Raw genomic sequence first — 27,858 nt, forward strand, 5'->3', positions numbered from 1 at the left:
TGAACATTTAGGGATGGAGGGGGGGAGGGATTCCTAATTCTGTGCTCCATTTGACCTTCTGATCGACACTAAACACATTCCTCCCTGGTTGGTCTGCAAAAGGACACGAAGGCGCCTTTGCTCAGTCTGGGTAGATGATGAAACCGGAAAAGGTGCTATACTTGTTGTTATTGCCACCATGAACTTTCCCTCCGTCAAGCTTCACGTAGACTTCGTCTCCGACATCCAGGTGCAAGATGACACTGTTGCTGGCGTAGTCATAGTTTTGATCAGCGTCTTGGGCGATGGCGCTGGCTCGTACCTGAACCAAGATAGAACATAACAGATATCAGTGGGATTAAACAATCTCTCAGGTTATCTTCTTCCCCTCTTATGTCCCCCTGTGCTATTTTCTGACTAAGAAAATGGACAAGTGACCTGAGGCCAGGGCTTTGCCTGTTGTAGTCCTGGAGTCGGGCACTAGCGTGTGTGCAAGGGGAGCAAAGATTGACTCACTCTTTGATTTCCCCTCATTCCCTTTGGAGAAGCATGTTCCTCAGATCCAATTTGTTTTGTCCACAAATGTTTCAGAAATCAAAGCACAGTACATTTTTGCTCAGTCGAGTATCACTGGGAATTCGCTAAATTGAATTCTACTGAGAACCCGCCAAATTATGGTGTGCTGCATCGCACGAATTGAGGGCATCATGGAGCCACTTTATAAGAACACAAGCGAGCATGTAATGAGAAAAGGCCATTTGGTCCTTCTAGTTTCTTCCTCCCATAGACCACGTCCAATTTAGTCTATCATTGACTCTATCCAACTCAAATCATTCTCCTGAGGGAAAGTTTGGCCATGTTTCTCCCTCCAAAAGATAACCAAGCAAGAACCAGGTGAAACACATTGGAGTCCCCTTGTTCTACTTCAATTTCTGACACATTCACACATGAAATGCATCAAAACAGATCACGAGCTGGACTGGTTCTCATTTGTATTACTTACTTCTCTTGCTGTGACACACACTGCATGTGGAACACCAACTCCAGAATAAAACTGGATGGAATATTGGAGGGACTGAGTAGTGTAATGAGTGAACACACTGGGGTTGATTTTAATCCACAGCGGGTTTCAGGTGGGGAGGGGGGAATGCACTCAAGGACAACTTTTAAACCAAACTATTATAAAAAAGAAATGTTCATACAGAATTAGTATGAGCATTCTTTTTGGGGTGTGTATTCAGAGTAAAGCCAACCCCAGCCAGGATATCACAGACATGTCACACAGTGAGCCTCTGGGTGGGGTGAAGATTGTCCTATATACTGACCAGTTACATGTGAGACATGTGAATGTTCCATTCAGGTCCATATTTAAAAACTGATTTCTCTGAATTAATCTGTAATGAAATGCCCATCTTCCACCAAATTCTTAAACCAGCTATTGCTCACACCAAAATGGCCAGAGCTTTGAAACTAGGGTTTAGTGCAAATCCTCAGGAATATACAGATTATCCAAGAGGACCCCGTAAGACAGCCTCCACAATCTAATAAAACTCCTACAGGATCACACCAGCAAAACTGCAAATCCTCAGATAGTCACAGTGCTTTATACGCTGGAACAGAACAGAACAATGTACAATGAACCTTAGCAAATTTGTATTGAAGGTTCCTACATATAATTTTTTTTAAAACTCATTTGATATTTTGACAGTAATGATCTCAGTGAGAAAGGAATTCCCCTCCCACAAAATAAGTAAATAAAAATAAAATTAATGCTTTGTATTGCAAAGTTTCCCATTTTCTTATGCCAAAGCCCTTGGATACGACCAAGGTTATATATGCCCAGCTCACTTCAGCTCCTTAAAACAGAAATTAAACAACTTCTGTTTAATATGCCAAATACTCTTATGATATCATCCTTCTTTTTTAAAAATAATTTCAGCTCTACAATAAAAACAGATTTAGCTAGTTTTCTCCTCATCTCTCCCGAAGAGGGCACAGTTGGGGCACAGTTCCATGGGCAACAGGCACCTTGCAGCACCTCACCAAGTGCCTATCTTTCACGGATGAACCGTAAGAATTAGCAGGCTATTCTACCAGGGAGGGGAGGGCATCACAGCCAACCCCGTTCCTGATATCCACACCCCGTACACTTTCTAGCATCGGTCACCGGCACCAAATGTAATGTCTACACTGAGGTCAAACGTTGTTCTTTTACCTCACCCTGGCTGAGATCATCTAACGCACCACAGACCAGGAACAGAAGCATGGACCTACCTGATCAGTATGGCTCAGTACAATACAAGAATTCTGCTTACAACTAAATTCCTCCACCCCACCCCCCAATCTCGGACAAAGCTTTCTATGTGGGACTTGAACTAAATAGTACTGAATAAAAAAACATACCAGAATGGACAGTTAAATTGCGTACGGGTTTATCATTCTCTATCATATACATTTTTTTGGCAGGAGATTTCTGTTCTCTAAACAACTGCATACTCTTTTGCAATAATTAAAAAATATATATTTTCTACAGTACAACGTTGCTGCTCAGCGTATGACAGGAACATTCTGCACTGCCAAGGACCACACTTTCTAATATGATGTGTCCCTGAGTCTACCCTTGACAGGTCCCAAGGCATCAACTGTCAGCACCAATTGTTATTTCCACCCCACCTCTTCACATTCTCAACACATGATCAATCGTGCAGCTTAAAAAAGAGGCATTACGCTATTCTTCAGAGCTATATATAAAGAAAACTATCCTGTGTGTTGCCTTGTTTGTTGTTGCTAAGGTGAAGGATGGCTAAAAGGTGCAGCAATTTTCTTTTTCTGCATCCAAGAATTCATCTAGGGTAACCTAACGGCATGTCCGGCAGCATCTGACTTCACTGTCTCATCGAATTGCTTACAACTGATATATTGAATAATGCTCTCATATCAGGGGGAAGTTCTTCTGACACCTCTCTTGCACCCATGCACAGCATACAAGATAAAACTCTAGCCTACAGGTCCTTCCATCATAACGTTTCCTATTGTTCTCTATTTTAATCTAAAGTACTATGGGCTTTGGGACTCTAAACCTTCCTCTATTGTTCCCTCTAAACTCCAAATAAACTGTCCAAAGTGTTCTTTATCTTCCCTGTCTCCTCGTTGTGCTGAAATCAGGACTCATTTTTCCCAGATCCTCAAAATATAGAACTCCTTGCCTCCTTCAGTCTCCCCTTCCTCAGTCTTCCCTTTTTTCTGCAATTGTCAGGCTTTTAAAACCCGAGCCTGATATCACATAAACCACACGTCTCAATTTATCTTGTCTTCTGAACCTTGGTGGTATCCTGTATTACAGACCATTGCCCTTCATCTACATTTTTCAATTTATAAAAATTGCTGCTACAATTTTTTTTTCCTAAACTACTGTATGACATATTTCTCATGGGTTCTTTATTCACATTCAACATCGTGTAGATTAAAAACTATAGCCAGCATAAAAATTGTATTGAAACCTGAATCTGCATTTATGCTATGCTGTAGTTTCCAAGTAATTTTTCATTGCATAGCTCCTCAAGTCCTTTTAATTAATCCTTTCACCTAGATAAAGCTACAAGAAGAGTTTCTGGCTCTCTTCATTCTATCACTGTGGGGCGACTGACATTGCAATTTGCCTCACATGTAAACTGTTTACCATGCAGAAGTACACTGTTTATACCAGTGACATATACTATTTACAAAATGCTGTACCCATAGATACAAGATAAGACAATACCAGCTCCTCCATCATTGGTACAGCTTGCCCTGCTCTCACACCTAATCTCTTTGATGGCAGAAGATAGCTACAGTAACCTAGATAGCTCAGAATAGTGTGTACATGCATAGGAGTTGACATCAGGACATATACACAAGCCATGTAATACCAGGCCTGACTCTTTACCTGATGCCTACTGTATGTCTCAGAGCCAAATAATTTTATATGAAATGATTATTATTATATACTGCAGACTGAGTAAAATGCATGCTTGTTGCAGCAGAGGTATTGATATTGGAGAGCAACACAAATCATGCTGATAATTAAGAAGTTTTGTAGCTGACAAACTCTGACCACTGCAAAATGACAGTATGTCTTGTGTTACAGAGAGACAAATCGGATTGATTAACTGGGTCATTCTGACTTCTATTTAACGTATTGTGTGAACATTTTGATACATTTGCACATTGAGAACAGAAACACATGTAATGTTGTCAATGCTGCAAGCTTAACCACGTATACCATGACTGAGCATGGGAGCATCATGTTAATGTCATAGAAATGACTGGGGTAGAAGTTGTGTGGAATCTGCACACCATCTTTTTTTTAATGAATAAACATTTTGTCATGTGTGTCCTGCCTGTTACAGCCACTGACACAGTCTCATCATGAATACCATTTACTGACAGGACCCATCGTAGAAATTTCAGCTCAGAAGACCATTTGGCCCATTGTGCCCATCTCAGTGCTAACTCCACATTTACTCTAATCCTATTTCCTGCTGTTTCCTTGCACCCTCTAATATTTTCCATCTTCATTAGGTGTTTATCTAATTCTCCCTTCTAAGTTGTGATTGAGTCAGTAGCCACTTGCAGTAAGGCATGCCATATTCTAATAACCCTTCACATGAAAATAATTTCTTGTAACCGTCCTCTTTATGCTTTTAGTATTGATATGCTGATAGGGTTAGATAAAGTAGGGTGGGAGGAGGCTCGTGTGGAGCATAAACACCGGCATACACTAGTTGGGCAGAATGGCCTCTTTCTGTGCTGTAAATTCTATGTAATTCTAATTTTATGCTTCCTTGTTGCTTGTGTGACGTCTTGTAAGAAAACCACCATCAAGAGCATGCAGCAGTGGGAAAGCTCGGTGGAGTAGCCTGTGAATGTAGGCATATCTCTACCATATACACAGTACATGTTTCTGCTGGAGGACACAGTGAAAGGGTATGTACATTAGATCCTGTTTAACTGCACAGTGTTGGGACCAGAAGATGTCACTAATTAAACAAGCAGACACTCTGGAATTCCCTCCCTAAACCTCTCTGCCTCTCTACCTCTCTCTCTTCCTTTAAGATGCTCCTTAAAACCTACCTCTTTGATGAAGCTGTTGGTCACCTGTCGTAATATCTCCTCCTTTGGCTCAGTATCAATTTTTGTCAGATTACGTTCCTGTAAAGCGCCTTGAGATGTTTTACTACGTAAAAGGCACTATATAAATGCAAGTTGTTGTTGTTATTTGTGGATAAAAACAGAACAAAACTGTAACAACTGAACCCATCCTCCACTGTTTCCGTATTTTTTTTTGTGGCACCGCTAGTAACTAACATCATGGGGGAGGAGTTCCCACACACATTAATGAGAAATATACAAATATAAATTAGTGATATCTGAGAATATCGATGAGTAAAAACAGGTTATGCCAATAAATATTTACAGCTAAGCTTTACAGCCTTTTTTCCATTGGATCAATGGCTTAGCTTGTTAACAAAGCCCTACATATCAGGAAGGGCTCAGGTACAATCCTTAGTTTGTGCTGCATTTGCTGATCTAACCTGGGGTGCTTTCATTGAGGAAAATCTGCCAGAGTTCCTGCTTCTGATTTCTATCCAGTGACCTCTTCATCTGTTGACTATAGGTGAAGACATGATGAGGCAATGCTGTGATGCCGCACTCACAGACAAATAGACAACACTAATTGTTCAGGCTTGCACTTGAAGAATGGTCACTTGAATGAGATACCGGAGGATGATTGGAGTCTGTAGAATCATACCCCAGCAAGGAATCAATGATTTCAGGATAGAAGGAGGGAAAGGGGAATTTGGGAAAAATTGGGGGAAAAAATAAGGGAAGACATGTAAATAAGCAGAGTTTCCAATAAGAAGATGTCCCAGTTTGTGGAACCCTATTTACTCTGCAGGGTTACATTAGTAGAATGGTTAAAAGGGGAATGCCTAAAGAAAACTGTTTGAATCCATTGCCGACTACTAAATAGGAAAAATCCAATCTGGCTTAAATCAAATAGAACTGTCTCATATTGTCCAAATATTGACTGATGCTGAGGTAGCACTGGTGAAAGATTGCTCAGGGAGCTGGAGGAACAATCAATAGTGGTTTACAATCCCCAAGGCTCAAATGGTCATTTAATGCCAAGAATTAAAGACCAGACATGTAGAGCAACATTTGGACATGTTGTTTTTAATCTCTGCCTGTGGTTTAAAATAGAAACAAAACTTTAATGTACAAATTGGTGTCTGTCCTCCTGGTGAAATATTTTAATGTCCAGCATCAAATCTATCAAGCAGCAAGGACGTGGGAAGTGAAATTGTTAGCGATGATCTATTTTTATTACTACATTTCTGACAAGCCACACATGAATTCATACAGATTCTGGTCCATAATGCACAAATATACACAAATAAAAGTGGCAAAAAGGAAAAAAACACTGGAAATCTGAAATAGGAACAGAAAATGCTGCAAATACACAGCAGGTCATGTGAAAGAGATGAATGTTCTGCGCGGGTCCCTTCATCGTAACCAGCAGTCAGGTTGACAAAGTTCCTTTATAGGGTTTATAAAGACAGCTCAGGAGATGCCCAAGAAAACAAAGAGAGAGACTACACTCAAAACCTGAAACTATCTTTCCCCTAAATGGTGTGTGACCTGCTGTGCATTTTCTGCATTTATGGATAAAGAAAGAAATCATTTGCATTTCTGTAGCACCTTTCACAAACTCAGGATGTTCCAAAATGCTTTACAACCAATGAAGTACTTTTTTTGAAGTGTAGTCACTGTTGTAATGTAGGAAAACACGGCAGCCAATTTGCGCACAGCAAGGTCCAACAAACAGCAATGTGATAATGACCAGATAATCTGTTTTTAGATGTTGGTTGAGGGATAAATATTAGCCAGGACAGATGCAAGCCTGCAGCACACACCATAGCCGTAAAATGAACAGCTGAGGCCTCTCCCTAAAATCATCCTACCTGACATGAAGCAATGTTCCACTGCATTTTTGGGGGCACGGATTGAATTTGCCATACGGTTTTGTGATGTGCCCAAATTTGACCCATTTCATGGTGGTAAATACAACAGCATTTTGCCTCAACTTGCAGCTGGTGCAAACAATGGCAAAGCCATCTTGAAAAAAAAGTGAACAAGCTCATCCCAACAAAGGAGGGATTCGTCTGATGCACAGGGCAACTGCTGCCAGCGAGAGGAAGAGCAGGAGAAGATTGTATCCTTTGCAGCAAGGTTATGCTTCCTTCCCCCACCGTTGAAACTTCTTATGAAGGATAAGTCAAATATAGATTCACTTTAAGCTTAAGAAAACAATTGATAATTGGACTTTGTGTTGACTTATAGAAAGATTTAGAATCAGTTAGTGAGCATTGCTTGTAGTGGTGCCTTTGACAGTACAGCCAACTCTGACATCAGTCAATCTGCTCTGTTCTTGGTTGGTTACTGGTTCACTGGCCAAGGAAGCTGGTCACAGTATTACCTTCCTAGCAACCCAGCAGCACCAATAGCAAACTCAACAAGACTTCTTTACTGTTCTTCTTAGGTATCATTGCCTTAATACACATCACTTTTTGTATTTGGAGATAACTCTATGAACAAGTTGTTAGTGTGTACTGTCAAACCATAGAATAATAGAATCCTACAGCACAGAAAGAGGTCATTTGGCCCATCGTGCCTGTGCCGGCTCTCTGAGAGAGCTACCAATTAGTCCCACTCCTCTGCTCTCATACGTTAATTGATTACTCGGGATCCTGTCAGGACTCCATTATTCTATCCTATTCCTTGTTCCACAGAAGGCTCAAAACAGATCCGAGTCTATGGAGATAGCTGGTGAGAGAAAGTGGCTGAAGCCCTTGCACTTAGATGATTCCCCTTCTAATTCTACACAATCCTGCAGAAGGAAAGTATAATGAGGCTTATTGGTTTAAGATGAGAGTAACAGAAAGGCTCTTTGGGATGATTATCAAGTGAATTAGGTTCCTTGGCTGATTTGGAGGTGCGCCACGGCATAGTCCTCAGAAGGTCACCCACATTTTTGTGGCTTTGTGCCTTCCACACTGTTGCTGTTCATCATGGAATCACGGTCAAGCTTCTGGAGCAGAGGTTAATCTATTTTTTTAATCAAGCTGCTGAATTGCACCATGTCCACTGTGATTGCAGAAGCTCTTGGGAGAATGGGGGAAATAAGGGCTGATCTTATTGAGCAGCTTTTCCCTTTCACTTCCAGCTTCTGCTTTTTGATTGTTTTTCTTTTTTGTTAAAAGGATCAGGAAGCTTTGGAGGCAAGGTTACTTACCCTACTTACTTAGCCTAGATGCATTCCCTGCAACAAGTCTATCTATTTAAAAAAGATCATAACTCAAAGACTACTAAGGGAATCCATCTTAGATGACTATTTGCTCAGTGAAACAGTGAGTTTGGATGTACTTCAGTGACGTTAACTCCAGGGGATCCCTTGAAGCCCATCCGTTTCCTAACATCAGTGTTAATGTGTTTTTTTCCCTCAGATTGTGAATCTATTTTTTCCAAGTCTCCACCGAGCTTTTTGCTCTGTTTAATCTTCTTTAACAGCAGCTGCTTGCTGCAGTGACCTGCTCCCTTGGCTCCCATAAGTCCTGATCATATCTAAAGTGGGGAAACATCTAGGGCCTAATTATATCAGAGATCTCTAAATGCACTGCCAAAAGAGGAAGATACATGGAATGTAGATAGGTTTATTGAATAAATTCACACACTCTGCAAAGTGGTTCTTTTGTTTCTGCACATTATTGCACCAGGAAACCTGGTCTGTCGTTCCTCTGGATTTAATAGCTGAACCACTATTGTCTTGAGTAAATTTGACTTACAAGTCAAGAGTTATTAAATTCCCTCCCCCCCAAAAAAAACAGGCATCAGAATTTACCAAATAAAAATATCAATTTTAATGTGGCTTAAAGAAGTGAATAATTATTTATAAAGATTTACAAACAAGATATTGTTAAATTCAAATGTGGTGTTTCAGATGTATTTTTAAAGAACTAATCACTTTTGAATTTAACATATCTTGTTTATAAATAATTATTCACATTCACATGTTAAAACTGATGTTTTAATTTGGTAAATTCTGACGCCACTTTTTTTTGTATTTCTGATTTATTAAATACCTATTTTAAGGTAGGTGTTTTTAATCAAAAATACATCAAGGTTTAGCAAACATGATTTGTTAAATAAAAATATGATTACAGTCGAATTATTTATTAAATGCTTGTATTAAACTGTAAAGTAATTCCAAATACATAAACTTAGCAAATCAAGGCACACTGCAATAGTATTTTGAAACCAAATGCTCGGTTTAGTTAAATGTCTCGAAGAAGCATTACTTTCTGCTCTACACTTTATGCCCATATTCCTACTATTGCAATACAATAGATGGAGCCCAAGGAGTCAATTGTACACTCTCTTATCCAATGCAAACAGATTGATAGAGATGAGTTAATGGATTTAGCTCTTACACACTTATAGGGCATGTTACTGGCAATCAAGATCAGCAGCACATATTTTAATACTTAAAAGAACAATCAGTTCAAGGGGAAATTTATTTTACTATGGGGGGGTGAGGCGAATCCCATTGAAAGGGTCCTACTGAATTTATAAAGATTCCGAGTCCCACAAGTTAAAAGTGATCTAGAATACCGCAGTCATCTGCAGAGATTGAATTTTTAACCTCAATACTTGGAATGTTCCACCAGCTTTCTGAATCTCTCAATAGGAATTTATTCAATAGGAATTGTATTTTTAAATACCAATATTGCATACACATACTTTCTTCAAACAGTTACTTGATGCCGTCAGAACGAACTGCCTTCTGCATGTAAGCATTTCCATAGAACGAGGCAACATCGTGAGAAGAATTACTCTGGTCACTTAGTGTGGCAACATGGTGAATACATTCAAAAAGAACCTGTTTACAATGTCCCTACGTATAGTGACCAGAACAATTCGGCCCCTCCATAATATTTGTTTTACATCTTTTAACAGAGTTAGCATATAGTGTATAAACATAAGTAAAGTTAACTTATGCTTAATTTACTTACTACAGAAACTGGTTCTATTAAAAGGTTAAGCTCCATTATCTTGCACTTGGATTAACACGATTCGCACAATTACCTCTGCCATGTAACCAGGAGAACATTTTGGATAAAATTTCTTGTCTGCATTTGTACCTATGCTGGAAACAAAAGGAGAGATGTTCCTGAGTTGGTCCTAGGTGCACTAGATTGCCTAGGTGCAATGAATATTGGGAAATCGAGTGGGTTGGAGCACACACCTGTACAGGAACCCATCTGATCTTCCTTCCATTTAAATTATTGATTTTTTTTGAGGTGGGTGAGAGGTTCACAGCATCTTTCCTCCAAACAAGTCTGGAGTCTTGCTCTCAGGAGGGCAAACAGTCCGGCCAGGAAAATATAGACACCTAAGAATTTTGTATAAAATATTTACAGAAATCTACTTTTAAGTGTGTGACCAGGTAATTGTATGATCTGTGGAAATTCAATTGCAAGTATTACCATCAAATGGGAAGAATCAGGGGATGGGTCAGTATTTCACACATTTAAGCAATATCCTGATACATTTATTTAGTCACTTGCAGATAAATGGGATCCTGATGCTGCTGTTTACACGTAAACAGATAAACGGGACTGAGTGCCATCATTAATTTAATTTAATCTAAACTCATTATTATTCAATGTTACAGGAGTGTCTATTTTTAAATTGATGTTCTTACAATCACGATTAAGAGTACAACTCTGGGGAAAGATTCCCAGATGAGCGGTTTCTGGTAAAAAGGCAGACAGAGTTATGGGCTGTTTGTATGTTTGGATCTCACTGACAATTTTAGGTGAGTGATAAGAATTTGACTTGCAATTCCCATGGACAAAATTAACTGCTTAACTAATTGGAAGCACTCTGTGTTAATGAAGTTTGTCTCGAGTATAAATCCAAGTCAGCAAGGGCTATTCATTTTCATTTTATTTTGTAAGGTTTAAACTGATCTTTTGTTCCTTTAAATGGCCCTTAGCTTTTAAAATGGATTATGTGACACAGGTAATGTATGATCGCATTAACCCTCTGAGTGCTGAAAAGCCTTTACATCTTTTCTTCCCATAAGATCGCTAAACTGATTTTCCTTAAATTCCTATTGCTGATTATTATAAGTTAGTATCAGACAAAAACCACAGAGCATTCCTTAATTTTTAGAATTCACTGAATAAAAATTGAAATAGGTGGTCAAATGCTAATATTGTACGACACATTTTATTTCCCTGTTAACAGTACTGGTCCTGCCATGTGATCCAATATACCTTCCTGCCTGTTATGTCATAAATTCAGCTGTACCTTCAAGTCCAATACAATAAAGGCAATAATACCCACATAACAACAGTAAGTGCACAACGTAATTCATTCTATGTATAGTACTTTGGGATGTTTCTGGGATAAATGGTAAGGTGCTTTATAAATACAAGTTTTTTTGTTATTTATTGAGCCAAACAGAAAAATGATGTCAAAAGACCTCCATGTTAAAAAGTACAGCACACCAATGTCAACTCGGATTTGGCAAAGAAAATTAATTGTAATATTATACATCACTAAGCAAATTTAAGGCACTAATCCAATCTAGAGGTTCAGATGATGTTCATAAACCACTGGACCGTTGCTCTTGACGTTTATGAATCCCGTAACAGATTCTTTCCATCTCCCTCACATAGAATCATAGAAGTTTACAACATGGAAACAGGCCCTTCGGCCCAACATGTCCATGTCGCCCAGTTTATACCACTAAGCTAGTCCCAATTGCCTGCACTTGGCCCATATCCCTCTATACCCATCTTACCCATGTAACTGTCCAAATGCTTTTTAAAAGACAAAATTGTACCCGCCTCTACTACTGCCTCTGGCAGCTCGTTCCAGACACTCACCACCCTTTGAGTGAAAAAATTGCCCCTCTGGACCCTTTTGTATCTCTCCCCTCTCACCTAGAGGTTTCTATTGTTCTAGAAGTAACTCGTAAAGGGTTAAAATGGAGAGGCATTGACACCACAAACCATGCAGAATAACTTTTTAAGAAATGACTCCCAAATTATTCAACATGCAACTAAGTTCCATAGGGAGGTGTGGAACTGCTGTGTCCCAGAACTGAATGTGTGTGAGATTTTACAGTACAAGGAACTGAACCTTGACTATAGCATTCACTTCCCTTTTCCTCACCCCACGCAAAAAATAAAGAATCGCACTGGTCACAATGTGTAGTGACTTTGTACACATGTTCATTTTTAATACATTGACAATAGCCATACACATAGCGAGCAGTGAAATTCTTTCCCCATAACGACACCAATTACTAAAATGAACATTTCCAAGCTTCATTGTGGGGATTCATTGCAAGATTAGCTTTAAAAGAGGGAAACTAAATTCACTAAAATATCAGTATAATCGGAGAGGGACTTGTGAACTGGAAATAGCAACCGATTTTTCCCATCTGTTGCAGCCAATCAGTCTGACTCTGTGTTTCAATGATTGGTAGGTAAGTGACATGTGTTGATATTCTTTATTATATCATTTACACAAAGGGTAAAAAAATGTAAACTTTAATGATGTCTGTTTGCACAAAGGCCAACATCCCCAGCACTGAGACAGCATAAATCAATAATCAACATGGATCTCAGCTCCCACTGTCAGTCAGTTAAAGTGACAGTATCTCATTACCATTGATTTATTAGTCAATTTCAGGTCAATTTCCTAAAGTTAAAATGAGCCATCCAGTTATCACTGGGTTCTGACTTGGGTTAAATGGGGGAAAATGGACAAGATATTGAAATTTTAAAGGTTTCATGTTCTCTCATAGGGATACACCTGACAACAGTTGGCTATTTGTAGCATACTTTGATTAGAAAATAAAATAAGGATGGTGAAATTTTTTTTCAATTTTCCCTCCTCTGGTGAAAACACTGACTCCTGCTGGGTAAGGTTCCATGGACAACCCAAGTAGCCATTCGACATGTGCAAGATTTAAAAGTGACTGCTGGCAAGCTATTCGATCGGGGAGAGCATCACAGCCAAACCCAATCGTAACCCTCGCCAACATCCACTTGCCGGCAGGAGTCATATGAGGGCAAACAGAAGCAGGAATCTGAACTGGTTTATATTCTCGGGAGCCCTGGGACTATGGCCAATGTTAACGCCCTATCTGAGATCAACAAATGCATCTCAGACCAATGATCGAACACGGGATTTCCCAAGCCTGTAAAACTTTGCATCATACTGGGTGATGCATTTACCCACAAGTTTATGGAGGGAGCCTGACACTCGTTTGCGATTCTATCACAGCACGAATTTTGTGACACAAAATTAATGTAACACAATTTCATTGAAATGTACCAGTTCTTCGAAACCACAGATAAAGGAGTAAAAAAGCAGGGTAACAGCATCAACAAATACTGTACCGCAGCACTGGCATTATACTGTACAGTTACTCCAAGTATGAATAAATATTACTTTTTTTTTAAAGAAGTGAGGCAGCGACAATTGACAGTCACAATGTGATCACAGGCTCCTCATCTCTACTTAACAGTTGTCTCTGCTGATGTCTTTGCTCGAGCTTCAGTTGTAGTTCAATCCCTGAAGCAAAGTGTATGCCTGCAGAGGCTGTGCCTTCCCCACGGTGCAGATGGGCGCCGTGAATTATAACTATTGTGAATTAACAGAACACATGCATATGTTAAGGGGGAAGAACATTCTGCTAAATTGTCAAATACACGCGAGTGTTATAAAGGGAAGGTGCCCTCACAAAATTTCCCTCCCTTCTATCAGTTTCCCGTTTTCAGTTATTTCAATGATATGAACTATAACTGATATTAAAAATCTAAAAATGGATTTGCAACACGAGTATAATACTTAGCGCGAGGTAATTTGATGATAAAACTTTACAAAAATTTGTGCAAGTACAGAGGTTAAAAACATAACAGGGACTAACTAGCAAAAAAACTATCATCTCTAATCAGTGTTACATTGAACTCAAACTAACTCTTACTTTTTAATTTTAAAATTTCCTGATGAATTTAGAGCTGATCCAGATCGAGGATGTTCGTGCTGGGACTATAACTTCTTTTCAGCTTTTTATACCCAGTGTCAGCATGCAACTGGCTCTAGGTCAGAATTGGCATGGGTTAGATGCAGTTCAGAGCTCTCTCTTGGCTGCCCCAATTTGCCGTAACCCCCAAGTTCAGAAGAGTTCCCCTTACTGAATCAAAGCGACATTTCCATTTCCCACATCAGCCGTCCTAATAGCCTTTCTGGGTGAAATTGGCCAATTAGTGCCAATTAGGGCTGAATGATGGGCAGTTTTCTGCTGCAGACTTGCGTCTACTGGGAACTAGACTCAGCCTGTCCAAATTCCTTTCACTTAGAATGCTTTAACAACCATCAGCAAGAGAAGACTTTCACCCGAACGGTCTGGACTAAACTTATGTCCCAGAAGTGGAAGCAGAGCATTTTTTACCCATTGCATCACCCAGTTCTCATTTTTTTTGAATTCTAACAATTATAGTAATAGGTTATTCTTGATTTATTTTTATTCTCAATTTCTCCTTTCCCTCCTCCATTATCTTCCTGCAAGAGCTACTCATTACAGAGATGGTATTATATGCAGTTTCTCTGCTATACAGAAACTGTAAATATTATGTATATCATCAAAGATCACTGTAAAGCAGATAATTTTATAGAGAGGACTGTGTTATACAGAGGGTGTTTTATATAGTGTATCTCCATTAGTGAGTCAGCTAGACATGAAATCAATGCCTATTATTTCAGAATGTTGCACGGGGGTATTTTATGTGGTTTCTTGAGTATCTGTGGTGCTTTAAGCAAAACATGTTTTATTGAACGATATGGTCATTAAGGTGAGGGTGTCAATGCTTGCGAGTGGAACGCTTTCTTATTTTGAGGAACCCATTGTTAGCATCAACTGTCACAGACATGTCCATCCACAATAGATGAGATGTTGTGAGCCATCAGCAGCAGTAGAATTGTACACCACCACGACAATCTATAACCTCATGCCCTGGCACATCTCTCACTCCTCAATTACCATCAATCGGTGAGACCAAACCTGGTTCAATGCAGAGTGTAGAACTGCATGTTAGGAGCAGCACCAGGCATACCTTAGAATGAGGTGTGAACCTATTACATAGGGCTACCTGCATGCTAAACACCAAAAGCACCAGGCTATAGTCAGAGCAAAGCGGTCCTACAATGAACAGATCAGAGCAATGCTCTGTAGCCCTACCACATCCAATTGAGAATGGTGATGGAGAATCAGGCAACTAACAGGAGGAGGATGCTCCATGAACATCCCCATCCCCAACGATTGTAGACCCAGCAAGCAAGTGCAAGAAACAAGGGTGAAGTATTTGCAAGTGTCTTAAGCTAAAAGCACTAAGTGATGATGCCACTCGGCCTCCCCCCATGATCCCCACAATCATCGATACCAGTGTCCAGCCAAATCGGTTCACTCCACATAACATTAAAAAGTGGCTGAGTGCACTGTACATAGCAAAGGCTATGGGCCGTGACAACATCCTGGCTGTAATGCTTAAGACCTGAGTTTAATGAAATTAATGTTTCTATTTCCAGGTTACAGGGCTTGACACAGGCCGTAGGCTATTCACAGGCTTCTGGCACTTAAAAGCGTTCCAGGTACTTGGAGTTCATGAGGCACTTGCCTGATAGGCAAGAATTGCCATAAAATGACCACCAAACATGCTTCTAAGTTTCCCCCTCTCATGGATTCATGCCACTCAGCCTGCGTGATGTGCTGTTCGTCCGTAATATTCCACTAATTCCTCCCGCAGCAAGAGACATCCAGGGAATTTACTGCGACGCAATGCACCCCACTATAGTGATAATAGACCAGTTTCAGGGTGCAAAAGGAGACTGGGATAGCCCTGCTTTCGTATATTGTCTCTAGATGCACACTAGGTGACTTGGAGAGTGGGCTCAAGCACACATTAGATGGCGAAGTAAGAGAACTCAGCACATGAAGTAGACAGAGGGACACCTCAGAGGCATGAACAGGCACCCAAGTGATGGAGAAATTGAGGGAGGATTGAACGCAAGTGGGAGAAGGTGAAATCAAAGGCATAGAACAAGCAGGAGAGGACAATAATAATGTTAGTACTAATGTGTATTATTTTCCCCAATTCATTAAATCCTGAAGTACAAACATTGTAACCTAATACTGTGCTCCCTGTCCACTTATTAATGTAGGTGCATAAAACAAACATTCAAACATGTAAATACTTTATAATCACTTGCCAAAGGTCAAAGTTAACACTGAGCTCTCAGCAGTTCCCACCTATCAGAACTATTGTATCTGTGTATCCTGATCAAGTCACCTCTTGAAAAATTGGTTCAATCCAAATTTCTTTACTTTGATTCTGAATTCTACTTTTTTGGGGACGGTGAGTGGAATCCGACTTCAAATTCATTCAGATTTTTAAATATAATCAATTCAACAGGGATTGGATTCCAATTGGTTCAATTGAGATTTGGCAATCACTCCAGAGTTCATCCCCTTTAGTTAGAGCGAAACACAGCAGAAATCCATAAATCCACTTGCTGCATAAACATTAACACTCATCTTGATGTAACTTGTATTAAAACCATAAGACATACACTGGTTTACTACTGTTAAACAGATTTAAGTTGATGTTTAAATACCCCAAGTAATTTCCAAGGAAACGTTAAATATTTATCCCATAAACTTTATGTATAAGTCAGAGTAAATTGCCCAATTATCCTGTCTTATTTCCATTTAAATGGCTGTATAAAGTTTTAATTTACGATGATATACTTTGCTAAGTAGCAATTTAAATTTGGAGAATTGCAGTAGCATTTTGTGCCAGTAACAGCTGGTCTGATGCCAGTCTCTGTTGAAGCATGTTGAGAAGCTGCTGATGGGCACTTGGCACTTGCACCTGCAATACTGGAAACCAGTGCCAGTCAACAACAAAACCTGGACTTTTGCTTCCCTCTTCTCCTGAAGGTGCAGAGCCTTGTTGGATTACAGTTCCACCTGTACTCCCCTTCCTCCAGTACCTTGCTCAAGTGGGGATTCTTCCTGTGTGAGGCTAGATGGTGAATATCAACAGCTTTTCAGCCATGATGAGCATTACAGCTAAGTCCAAATCTGTCCTTAACTGACATGGAAGATCCTTCTCCATCTTCGCAGTCTATCCCTGTGGCTAAAAATCCTTGGGTCGCAATCCTGGCGACTGTGCCAGAATTGGCCCACCAGTGCCCTGAAGCACTGATCCTGCCAACCTACAAAGATTCCCTGGCCTAGATTCTACTGGTGGGGTTCACATCCACCCTTGCGGAGGCTGCTACGCCTCCACTCACTCAGTGGATACACTGAGTCCCACTGGGGCCTGAGGAGCAGGAACTCCTGGTGTACGGCATCTCAGCCCCTGGCACTGCCCCATAGCCCTGTAAGGGGTGGATGGAAGTTCACTGCAACCAGGTCTTCGTCCTTTTCCCGGGGGGTCTGCCAGTCTTCTGCTGGAGTTACAGGGCCATGGGAAATATGAACCTTTTGGCCATTGAGTGCCCTTGCAGCTTTGAAAGCGTGCATCAGTTTTATCATATCAATATCTATCATATTAATAAATACAGAATTGTGGCTGGTAGCATCATGCTTTATAGCTCCGCTGTGGTGTGCCACGACATTGAGTGGTGGGATATGGACTCATACTTGCTTTCCCCACACAGTGATTTCCTGATCTCAGCCAGGCTGTCAAGGAGAGGTGTCAGGTTGAGCCGAGTTATTACTGCTTAAAGGTGGAGAGAAAATTGCAGTGTGAGTCATCTTTGGCTGCCCTTGCATACCCGTTAGTGACTGGGAACTACACGCACACACACGCTAAAATGGGAAGGAAATTAAATTAAGCTACATTAATTAAGCTGAAGCAGAGGTCAGCAATCATTGGTACGTAAATCAACATCAACACTCTTTAATTGTCGTCCCTGAGTACATAAGAACTATTTCAATTGTCATACGTACCTTTTCTAAAGCAATAACATTAGTGGATGTGGGCTGAAAGACCTCTGGATCACAGAGTTACAGCTAGGGAAGCAAAGAAGGACAAAGCTGAAAGACTGCAACTTCAGCCAGCAGCTGGAGGACGCACGGTTAAAGTCAAGGGATAGGGAAGGATAGAGCAGGGAAGTTGTGGGGTCACTGCCAGCAGATGAAGAAAGACAGAGCAGGCAGATAATGGGGATAGACTGGGAAGATGGAGATGGACAGAGTGGAGCCAAAAACAATCTGTGTGCATAATTGAAGCGGACTATATTATCGGTCATAAATGAGGAGTATCTAGATGGTAATGGGATTATACCAGCTTTTTTCTTGATTGGGTGTTGTCATACTTTAGCTGTTTTGCTGAGGTTGGGGCATACACCAGCCCTTTTATCCAAGGTCAAGTGGATTGAAATACTTACTTTTCAATTGATGGGGGCTGGGGGGGGCGGGGGTGGAGGGAGGGAGGGGTAGTGACTTTCATGGCTCCCATGAAGTTCATACCCAAGTCATTTGTCATAACACAATATCTGAAATTTATATTTGCTGTCAAAGGAATCATGTTTTATGCATTTTGTACTATTTTCTTAATATTTTTTAAGAACAGGAAATTAGAACTCTTCTGCTTTCAACTTTGAGATCTGGGTTCAATCCAACCAACAAAGAACAAATGATACTCTCATTCTGATGAGGATTTGATGGTCCAGTAGATTATAAAATTGTCCTTTCTTCTCTTTGTGCCCAAATCTCTTATTTTTTCTGATGGGGAACTATGTAATTGACCAACATTAGGGCAAAGGTTCAAATCAAGTCTAGGCAATAAGGTTCTCTCTGTATCGAGGGCCCTGGTGGGACTATAGGTTTGGATCACTGCCAATTCACCTCTAGGTCCCGAGTTCAGATCTAGCCCAGACAGAAAGGGTAAAACATTACCCTTTTACAATTGTTACTTGGGTTTAATTACAGCCAGGCCAGACGGATTGACAGTTTCTTTGATTTCTTGGATGGTGTGGGCTGTTAGAATACTGTATTTTTTGAGTTGTGCATCGGGCTGTTACATTGTTGTTTGACCTCAGGGATCTGGTTTTGAATCCAGCCCAGATTGATCTCTGTCCCTTGGCTGTAAGGGCCCCCAAGTGAAATGAGTTTGGTTAGTGCCCTAGACTTTCTAATTGTACAGAAGAATCTAATCCTCAGTGAACATGATTCCACAGCACATATTAAATTGGCATAAATTTGGACACTCTCGCTAATATTTGGTTATATTGGATACTGGTGCATGGAATGCAGGACAGGGCTAGTTCTGTACCAGTTGCACCAGAGGTGAACTGGGTACTTCAGGCACAACTTGGCTCGATTTCTGATTCTCCATCCCTCCCTCCCTGTGAGGAACTGCTCACACCTCCATTTTTGTACCTTCCACCATGACAGCATAGCTGATGCTGGGAACTCACCTATAGGGAATAACAAGCATGAGCCCATGACTTACCATTCTGTGCCCACATGATTGTGCAGCACTGTGCCATCACCTGGGCACCAGCAGGCAGGCTTTGATCCCACAAACTGTATTTCTATTCCAAGGGGCACTTACTAAAATAACAAGTTTTGGAAAAAAAAGGTTTCTTTATTGTCCTTTGGCTACAGGTCAATTGATCATACCTGTCTTGGCTGAATGCAAGAAAGCCTAACGGTACAGCAGAACTTATAGATCAGGAACTAATTGAGAAGACAACATGTTTATGTGTAGAAAGGTCACCCTTCAATGCACAAGCAAATTTCTCCCCTCAATCAGCTCTCTTGTCCACACGCTCAATGTGAAGTTAGCCTCTCTTGTATTCACCCAGGACAAGCACATCAATCAATTCATAAATAAAAGACAATTGCATTTTATTATATAGAGGATATGTCACAGACAGCAATGAGGTATGATAAATACCCACAGAGGTGAGGCTGATAGGATAACTTGCAAGTAACAAAGTCACAAATGAGTTATAGTTGATGTCTTAAGATGATATTCATCATACCCCCCCCTGCTGGCTGTGATCTATTTTAATTATTCCACATATTTGAAGTATAATTTTTAAAGACATTTTTCATTTTAAAAAATGACAATTGTGAAGACATGAAAAATATCTTCCAGACCACATGCTGTGCTATAATTTAAAATCTTACATCATGAATTTTTGGTAACCTTTTCAGTGATTGTGTCAAATGGGGAAGGTGAGTGGGGAGGAAGGCTCAGTTCCTAGACGAGCTAGAATGGTCTACTCGGAAGACCAGTTGTGGCAACTTTATGTTGCTGTAAATTTTCACAATGCAGTCAATTGATTAAAGTAGAATCATAGAATCATACAGCACAGAAGGAGGCCATTCGGCCCATTGTGCCTCTTTGAAAGAGCTATCCAATTAGTCCCACTTCTCCGCTCTTTCCCCATAATCCTGCAAATTTTTCCTTTTCAAGCAGATAGCCAATTCCCTTTTGAAAGCTACTGTTGAATTTGCTTCCACGACCTTTTCAGGCAGTGCATTCCAGATCCTAAAAACTCACTGCATAAAACAATTCTCCTCATCTCTCGTCTTTTGCCAATTATCTTAAATCTGTGTCCTCTGGTTACTGATCCTCCTGAGCCATAAAACTAGGAAGATCCCAGGTTTGATCCCTGGCTTGTGCCAAGTTAGCTGATCTCAGCCAGGGTGGTGATAATGAGGGCAGTATGATTTGTGTCAGTGTCAGTTACTCCAGGCTAGGAGGGGGGCGGTGGAATCTCCCAACGATTTCCATTCCTGATTGCTATTGAATGACTCCTACTGGAAAGTGTACATGGTTGAAGACTGGGTGAGGACAGGATCAGACTTGGCTGTGATGATCCCCATGGTCAAACAGCTTGCTGGCACTCACTGCCTAGACTCACACACAAAGAATTACCAGAGGGCTGCAGGTAGCAGATGCAGTAACATTATTGCAACATAGCTTGCATCTTCATGCTCTTCGTCTATTCACCAACCTGGTAAACTTATCTTTCAAAACAATTTGCCAGAAGAGAATGACCCCTTTAAATGCATCCCCTTCTAATAAAAACTGCATGGGAGTTGGGTAACAGGTGATCATTTAATTTCATGATATCATTTTAAAATAGTTTAATTTAATAAATGTCTCGAACTCAAGTAAAAGTCGCATATGCAGCAAATTTCAAGATACGCACCTGAATTGCAAATTGCAGAAAAAGTACCAACAAAGATGGACAACACATCCATTCATGAAATTAGGGTAAAGGACAAGTAGGAAATGCCAAATAATCCTAGATGTGAAAAAGGGAGATACTTCTATACTTACCAGTGTCTCTCAGTTACCTCTTTGTTGCCCCATTTTATGCGTTACAACTGCTGGTTAGTGGCAACCTACGAGGACTCTTCCTGTGATTTCAAATCAAATTTTCTTCAATTAATATGGAGCATTCCATATTCAACCCATCCAGGCTGTTCCTTCTGCAGGCCATATACAATCTATTCTACCATGGACTGAGGAAAGGTTCTGCAAAGTTTCTCCCTGCCCCACCATGAAAATAAATTGATTCGAACTCCAAAATGCCTAATTTAAATTATATTACATTGTACATTTTACACCAGCTGCCTTCCTTCACATGGCATTTTATTGGTCCCATCAGCTCAGGAACCATCATATTGCACACAGAATTTGATCATCCCCATTTGTACTTACCCTCAATCCCATTCCTAAACACATACTCATTCAGCTCTTCTTAAAATATATTAACCAGCACAGTATTAAGTGATTTGGCAATTCTTCAGTAGTTTTAGGGCTCTACAGATCCAACTTATTTGATGGTTTATTTTTTAGCCAGCTACTGAGTAACTTCATGTTTCTTATCCAAGAAGAGTAGATGTATTACTTTTTGCTTTGGATGTTACTATATTTAGTTGGGTGCTCAGTAGTGGGGTTCAATCATTTGACACCTTTAACATTTTAAAATGGGCTCTGGATTTCTTTTAAAAGTTTATTTAATGTACTTGTGAAAACTTTTTTTTAAAAGGAGAAAATTGTTAGATGCATTGGTCTGGTACCCTCCCTCCGTAATATGAATGTTTCAGCAATCAAGAGTCAAGCAACAGCTTAAGCTACACTGGTTTCCTATCTGCACAGCATTGTTGAATATGTAGTACATACAGGTTTTAAACAAATATAAGGCTGCAGTGCTTGGTGTCCAAAATAGCAATTATAAGGCTTGGGTGTGCAGTCGGTTAGCACGTTGCTCTTCACCTGTGTGGTAGGTTCAACTCCAGCCAAGACAGATCGGTTGAAATGCTTCTCTCGATAAGGGTCCTATATGAAATAAGGTTGGACCGTCTTGACCCTGTTCCTTGTAGACATGGTAGCACAGTGCAAACGGAGCACTAATTGCCATCAAATTGACAATCTTACTTGGAGAGGTTGTAGAGGTGGCTGTGGTGGGAAGTGGAAACATCACACTGGTGTACTAGAGGTTGCTCTTCTCAGGTCAGGGTTAATGCACATAGCTGAGCAGAGTACAGGGAGCTTTACTCTGCATCTGGCCACACAATACCTGACCCGAGAATCCTTGATGCCGGATATTGGCTGCCTAAAGTGGAAAATTGTTCCATTTTCAATCACTGACAACCTTCACCCTGATGATCAGAAAAAATTACCACAAAAGAAAGGGAAAAAAAACAGGTCCTCACCTTGCCTTGATTTATATTTTAAATTTAAAGTGATGTCAGTTTTACAGGAGAGAACAAAACCAATCAGGTGGAACAAAGTAAAACAGGACAACAGAGCAGATGAGGGCAGAGAAACCATCATGTACTGTGAATTCATGATTCAAGGGAACGAAGAGGAAAGGGGATGCATGAGAGAGCAAAGTTCAATTGTTGACCCTGAAAAGACATTTTGAGCCCAGCATGGGCCACAGGAAGGAACAAACAGGGAGGGGAAAGTGCTTTCCAGAGACACTTTTGATTGTGCTTTTTTAAAATCGAATATTTTTATTAAAATAGTACAAAGTACAATATCGCAGTGAAATGGGAGAAGTGCAGTTACATTGTGAGAAAGAGCAGGCGGAGAAAAGAGAAAAAAACGTAGACCAATCACTGTCCAAATGTAAGAGAAATGATGCAGGGACCAGAGATTTCATGCAATTAAGGAGGTTATGTAATTAAGCAAAATTAATCCCACATCCCATTTGGATTTTTACATTAAATCTGTTGCTTCAAAAAAGATGTCTGGAAATCCTTATAGAGCAATAATAAAGCAGTTTAGTTCTCGATCAATTTTATTTCCACACCAATTTCTGTTCATAGAATGGTGCATTCTTGCCTTCCTGTTACATGGTTGAACAGGGACAGCAAACTGCAGAAATCTTTAAGTGAATGGGACAAATTTGAAAACAACTGGTTTATGCATGTAACTGCATTTAATTCAGTAGGTTATCTTTTATGTAGAAAATAACATTCAGGACTTTTGATTCTCATGCAATTAATTGAGTTGTACAATGAAGTGAGCATCACTTTACTTCTGCTTGCAGTTTGTGCCCCAAAAATGTCACATTTAGTTGAGATGTCATTTTGGTGAGTTGCAGTTAACTGTCAAGCCCCAGATGGGTCCAAATTCTGTGTGTAAACCAGGGTTGTTCAAACTGTGGCCTATGGGCCACATGCAGCTCCTGAGCCTTGGCAGTCTGCTTCTCAAAGCCCACGCAACTCAGCACTACTGCTCTTGTATATGTTATTTGCTGATTTGTCCTGCATACATTTTATGGGTCTGGAATCCCCCTTTAAATTATTGTCCAAAGCACACACTGACTGTTGGTTGCCAACTGAAATTGAGAAGAGTGGATCAGCTGCTCACAAGGCTCCCAGAAGCCACAGGGATTCCTGTGTGTACAGGAAAACCCAACTTAAAATTTGCTGGTCCCAGGGACACCCCACTTCTCCCCGCTGGTCCCAGTGACCCCCCCACCTCTCCCCGCTGGTCCCAGGGACCCCCCCCATCCCAGGATTCCCCCTCTCCCCACATGTCTCAAGGATCCTGCTTGACCCACGGACCCCCCCCCCTCCTCACTGGTCTCAGTCAATCCTCTCTTGTTAGATGCCAGCATTCCAGTTTAGGAGCAATGGCTGCTCATAATCTTGCAGGTGCGATTTTTATTCGGTAGCAATCAACCGTAAATAATAACCATTTATGAATCAGAAAGCATTTATTTATTATTTAACAAACGTGCAATATTTCCACATGTTTTTAGGTTGTGACTCGTTTTTGACAACACATGGGGGAAAGTATGTAGAAAGCTGTTTAAATGTACACAGGGACGTTTCGTTAAAAGACTGATCAGGACCTGAAGCCTTGCACTCGAACCAGTCTCTCTCTTTGCAGCACTGGAGAAATCCTACTGTGCAAGATGAGTGCTTTTGTTGTGGTCTGAATCTCATCAGTTTGTTTGAGAGTGTGAGGGGAATCAAAAGCTTTGTGAAGTGCATTACCACAGAGCCTTGAAGGTCTACATATGAAATTTAAACCCAAGCTCCCATTAATTTGCAGATATCTCGTTGCTGATACTAACAGATCTTGGCGTTCTTATTTAGGATTTAAACGTGACAAACAGTATTCCAGACCCATAAAATGTATGCAGGACAAATCAGCAAATAACATATACAAGAGCAGTAGTGCTGAGTTGCGTGGGCTTTGAGAAGCAGACTGCCAAGGCTCAGGAGCTGCATGTGGCCCATAGGCCACAGTTTGAACAACCCTGGTTTACACACAGAATTTGGACCCATCTGGGGCTTGACAGTTAACTGCAACTCACCAGTGATAGCCTAAAGGGGATGAAACTGAAAGAAAAAGCACAAATTTCCTCTGGGTGCAGTCGCCCGAGGTGGCAGATATGGGTGACATCAGCAGGTCATGGCGTCCGCTAGCCTACGTACTCACTAACTGTCCTGCAGCAAGTGCGTCACATCAGGCTTATGATAGATGGCTAGACTTTCAAGATGGTGGATCCACAGGTGATTTATGAATTAAGATATTGTGGCCAACGAAACATTAAATTAAAAGCTCAGATGACTTTTCATTAAACCTGAGTAGTGAGGGACAGCAACCAGCATTTAGTTTTTCAGGTGGGAAGCCCAGCCAGGAATGAATGCTGCTTCAATAGGAATTGATGGTGGGTTCATGCAATTTGGGAGAAGGATTTCCCAAATGCAAATCAAAATAAAAACAAAAATAAAATACAGTTGGTTTGTAGGGGGAGAACTGCAAAGACAAACATTTCTCTCCGTCAACACAGGTTTGATGCACACTTTACACTTTTAACAGAGTTATGTTGAAGGCATTTTTTGTTTGCTTTTGCACAAAAATTATTTAGAATATACCTATTATATACATACACAAATATACACACATATATGTTAAAAAAGCATACAGGATCCTTGGCTTTATAAATAGAATACAAAAGCAAGGAAGTTATGGTAAACCTTTATAAATCACTGGTTAGACCTCAGCAAGAGTATTGTGTCCAATTCTGGGCACCACACTTTAGAAAGAATGTAGGGCGTTGGAGAGGGTGCAGAGGAGATTTACCAGAATGGTACCTGGGATGAAGGAATTCGGTTATGTGGTGAGACTAGAGATGCTGGGATTGTTCGCCTTAGAGCAAAGAAAGGAGATTTAATAGAGGTGTTCAAAATTATAAGGGGTTTTGATAGTGTAGATAGGGAGAAACTGTTTCCACTGGCAGGAGGGTCAGTAGCCAGAGGAAACAGATTTAAGATAATTGGCAAAAAAGTCAGGAGGGAGATAGGAGATTTTTTTTACCAGCGCGTTGTTATGATCTGGAATGCACTGCCTGAAAGGGCAGTGGAAGCAGATACAATAGTAACTTTCAAAAGGGAACTGGATATATAGATAAAAAGCAAACATTTGCATGGAAAAAGAGCAGGGGAGTGAGACTAATTGGATAGCTCTTTCAGAGAGCCAGCACAGGCACTTAGGCCAAATGGCCTCCTTCTGTGCAGTCTGATTCTATGATACACATATATATATATATACACATACATACATATACACACATGCACACATATATATATATATACACAAAGGCACACACACATATATATAGACACACACACATACACACATATATATACACACACACAAACACACACATACACAAACACACACGTGTGTATACACACAAATATATATACACACATATGCATATCTTCACGCACGCACACATATATATATATATATATATATATACACAACCCTTTTTAACCTTGGGCCTTTCTCCGCTTTGGACTCTCTTTAGAACCGTGCCCTTGTTTCTATCTGATGTATGGGGCCAGGCTTCCTTTATGCTGTTGTACATCTCTCAGTACCATGGAAGGAATTGGCAGAAGAAACAGAGGCAACATGAGGGAAAAAAATTACGCAGCGCGTGGTTATGATCTGGAATGCACTGCCTGAAAGGGTGGTGGAAGCAGATTCAATAATAACTTTCAAAAGGGAATTGGATAAATACTTGACGGGGGGAATTTGCAGGGCTATGGGATTAATTGGATCGCTCTTTCAAAGATCCGGCACAGGCACAACGGGCCGAGTGGCCTCCTTCTGTGCTGTATCATTCTATGATCTATGAAAGGCAGTAACAGGTGTTCAGAAACCCGTCTGCTCCTCGGAAACCTAAGGAGACGGCTACCCACTCAATCTTCCAACTCGCTTTTTGGGTGGAAAAATGACCCTGAAGCCGAGAAAGAGATGTAGAATGTTTGAAATCCACCCCCTCCCCCAACAATTTCAACGAAAATCAGCGGGCTTTGCTCTTCAGTAAACGAAAGTTCCCTGATTATGAAGTTAATTATTTCACACTTATCCTGCAGGAGCAGCCCCGATATCAAACTTGATCGTTCAAGTATTTCTGCTGAAGTTTGCTGGGTAGAACTGCAGAACTTTCTTACTGAGTAAACTTTACAAACTTTTGTTTCTGAGTACAGCACTTACCTGGCCATTCTTGCAGAGGTCTGCCCACATACTGGTACCGTCCCCTCCTCTCATCAGTACATGGTAAGTAAAGAAGTAGATCCCGGGGACCGTGCAGGTGAACTTGCCCGTAGAAGCCTCGTAGTGGTTTCCAACATTAGTCGCGACATCATCAAACTTAAGAATCTCGTAGCCCTCGTGCGGTTTCTTGAGCCCGGCGTAGAAGGCGATCTTAGGGCTGTGAAAGGCTGTGCTGAATGTCCCTGTCCCTGATCCCGGTGGCCCTGGTGGACCCGGCTTGCCCAGATCTCCCCTTTCGCCAGGTGGACCTCTTGGACCTGGGGGCCCAGGTTCTCCCGGAGGTCCCCTGGGTCCAGGTTTGCCTCTGCGTCCATGATCGCCCTTGCCCCCGAAGGGTGGCGGGGACATAACCGTGAGATCCTGGATGGCTTCTGCCGCCGTGGAGCTAGGCTTCGGGCTGTAGGGGTCACAGACCATTCTGCAGCTGCCGAGCATCTCGTAGTGGGCAGAAGCCTTAGAGCTTTGGACCAGCAATGGGATGGCGATGAGCAAAACCAAGACCATGGCCACCCCAATGGCCGCCCCAATCACTCGCTTCCTCCGGCTGATCCTGGACGCAGCCAGCGTCAAAAAATCGTCTTCACTTTTGGAAGTAATGGTGAACGATTTACCAGAGACCACCACAACACAAAAA

General features: G+C 40.9%; 1 protein-coding gene across 1 annotated transcript; it reads right to left on the reverse strand.

Moving 5' to 3' along the window:
* LOC137306936 (complement C1q-like protein 2) lies at nucleotides 1–27,858 on the reverse strand. Its single transcript, XM_067976316.1, has 2 exons — nucleotides 27,165–27,858; nucleotides 1–301 (listed from the first exon to the last, which is right to left on the reverse strand). Exons 1-2 carry the CDS (start codon nucleotides 27,726–27,728, stop codon nucleotides 122–124), a joined length of 744 nt encoding a protein of 247 aa, XP_067832417.1. The 5' UTR covers nucleotides 27,729–27,858; the 3' UTR covers nucleotides 1–121.

The sequence above is a fragment of the Heptranchias perlo genome, chromosome X (genome assembly GCF_035084215.1).
Source record: "Heptranchias perlo isolate sHepPer1 chromosome X, sHepPer1.hap1, whole genome shotgun sequence".
NCBI classification, from domain to species: domain Eukaryota; kingdom Metazoa; phylum Chordata; class Chondrichthyes; order Hexanchiformes; family Hexanchidae; genus Heptranchias; species Heptranchias perlo.

Bases quoted from the DNA above. Each gene is read 5' to 3' on its own strand.
- LOC137306936 (XM_067976316.1), bottom strand. From the start codon at position 27,728: ATGGTCTTGGTTTTGCTCATCGCCATCCCATTGCTGGTCCAAAGCTCT. The intron at 302-27,164 runs GTAAGTGCTGTA...ATCTTGGTTCAG, and splicing joins ACCTCTGCAAGAATGGCCAG to GTACGAGCCAGCGCCATCGC.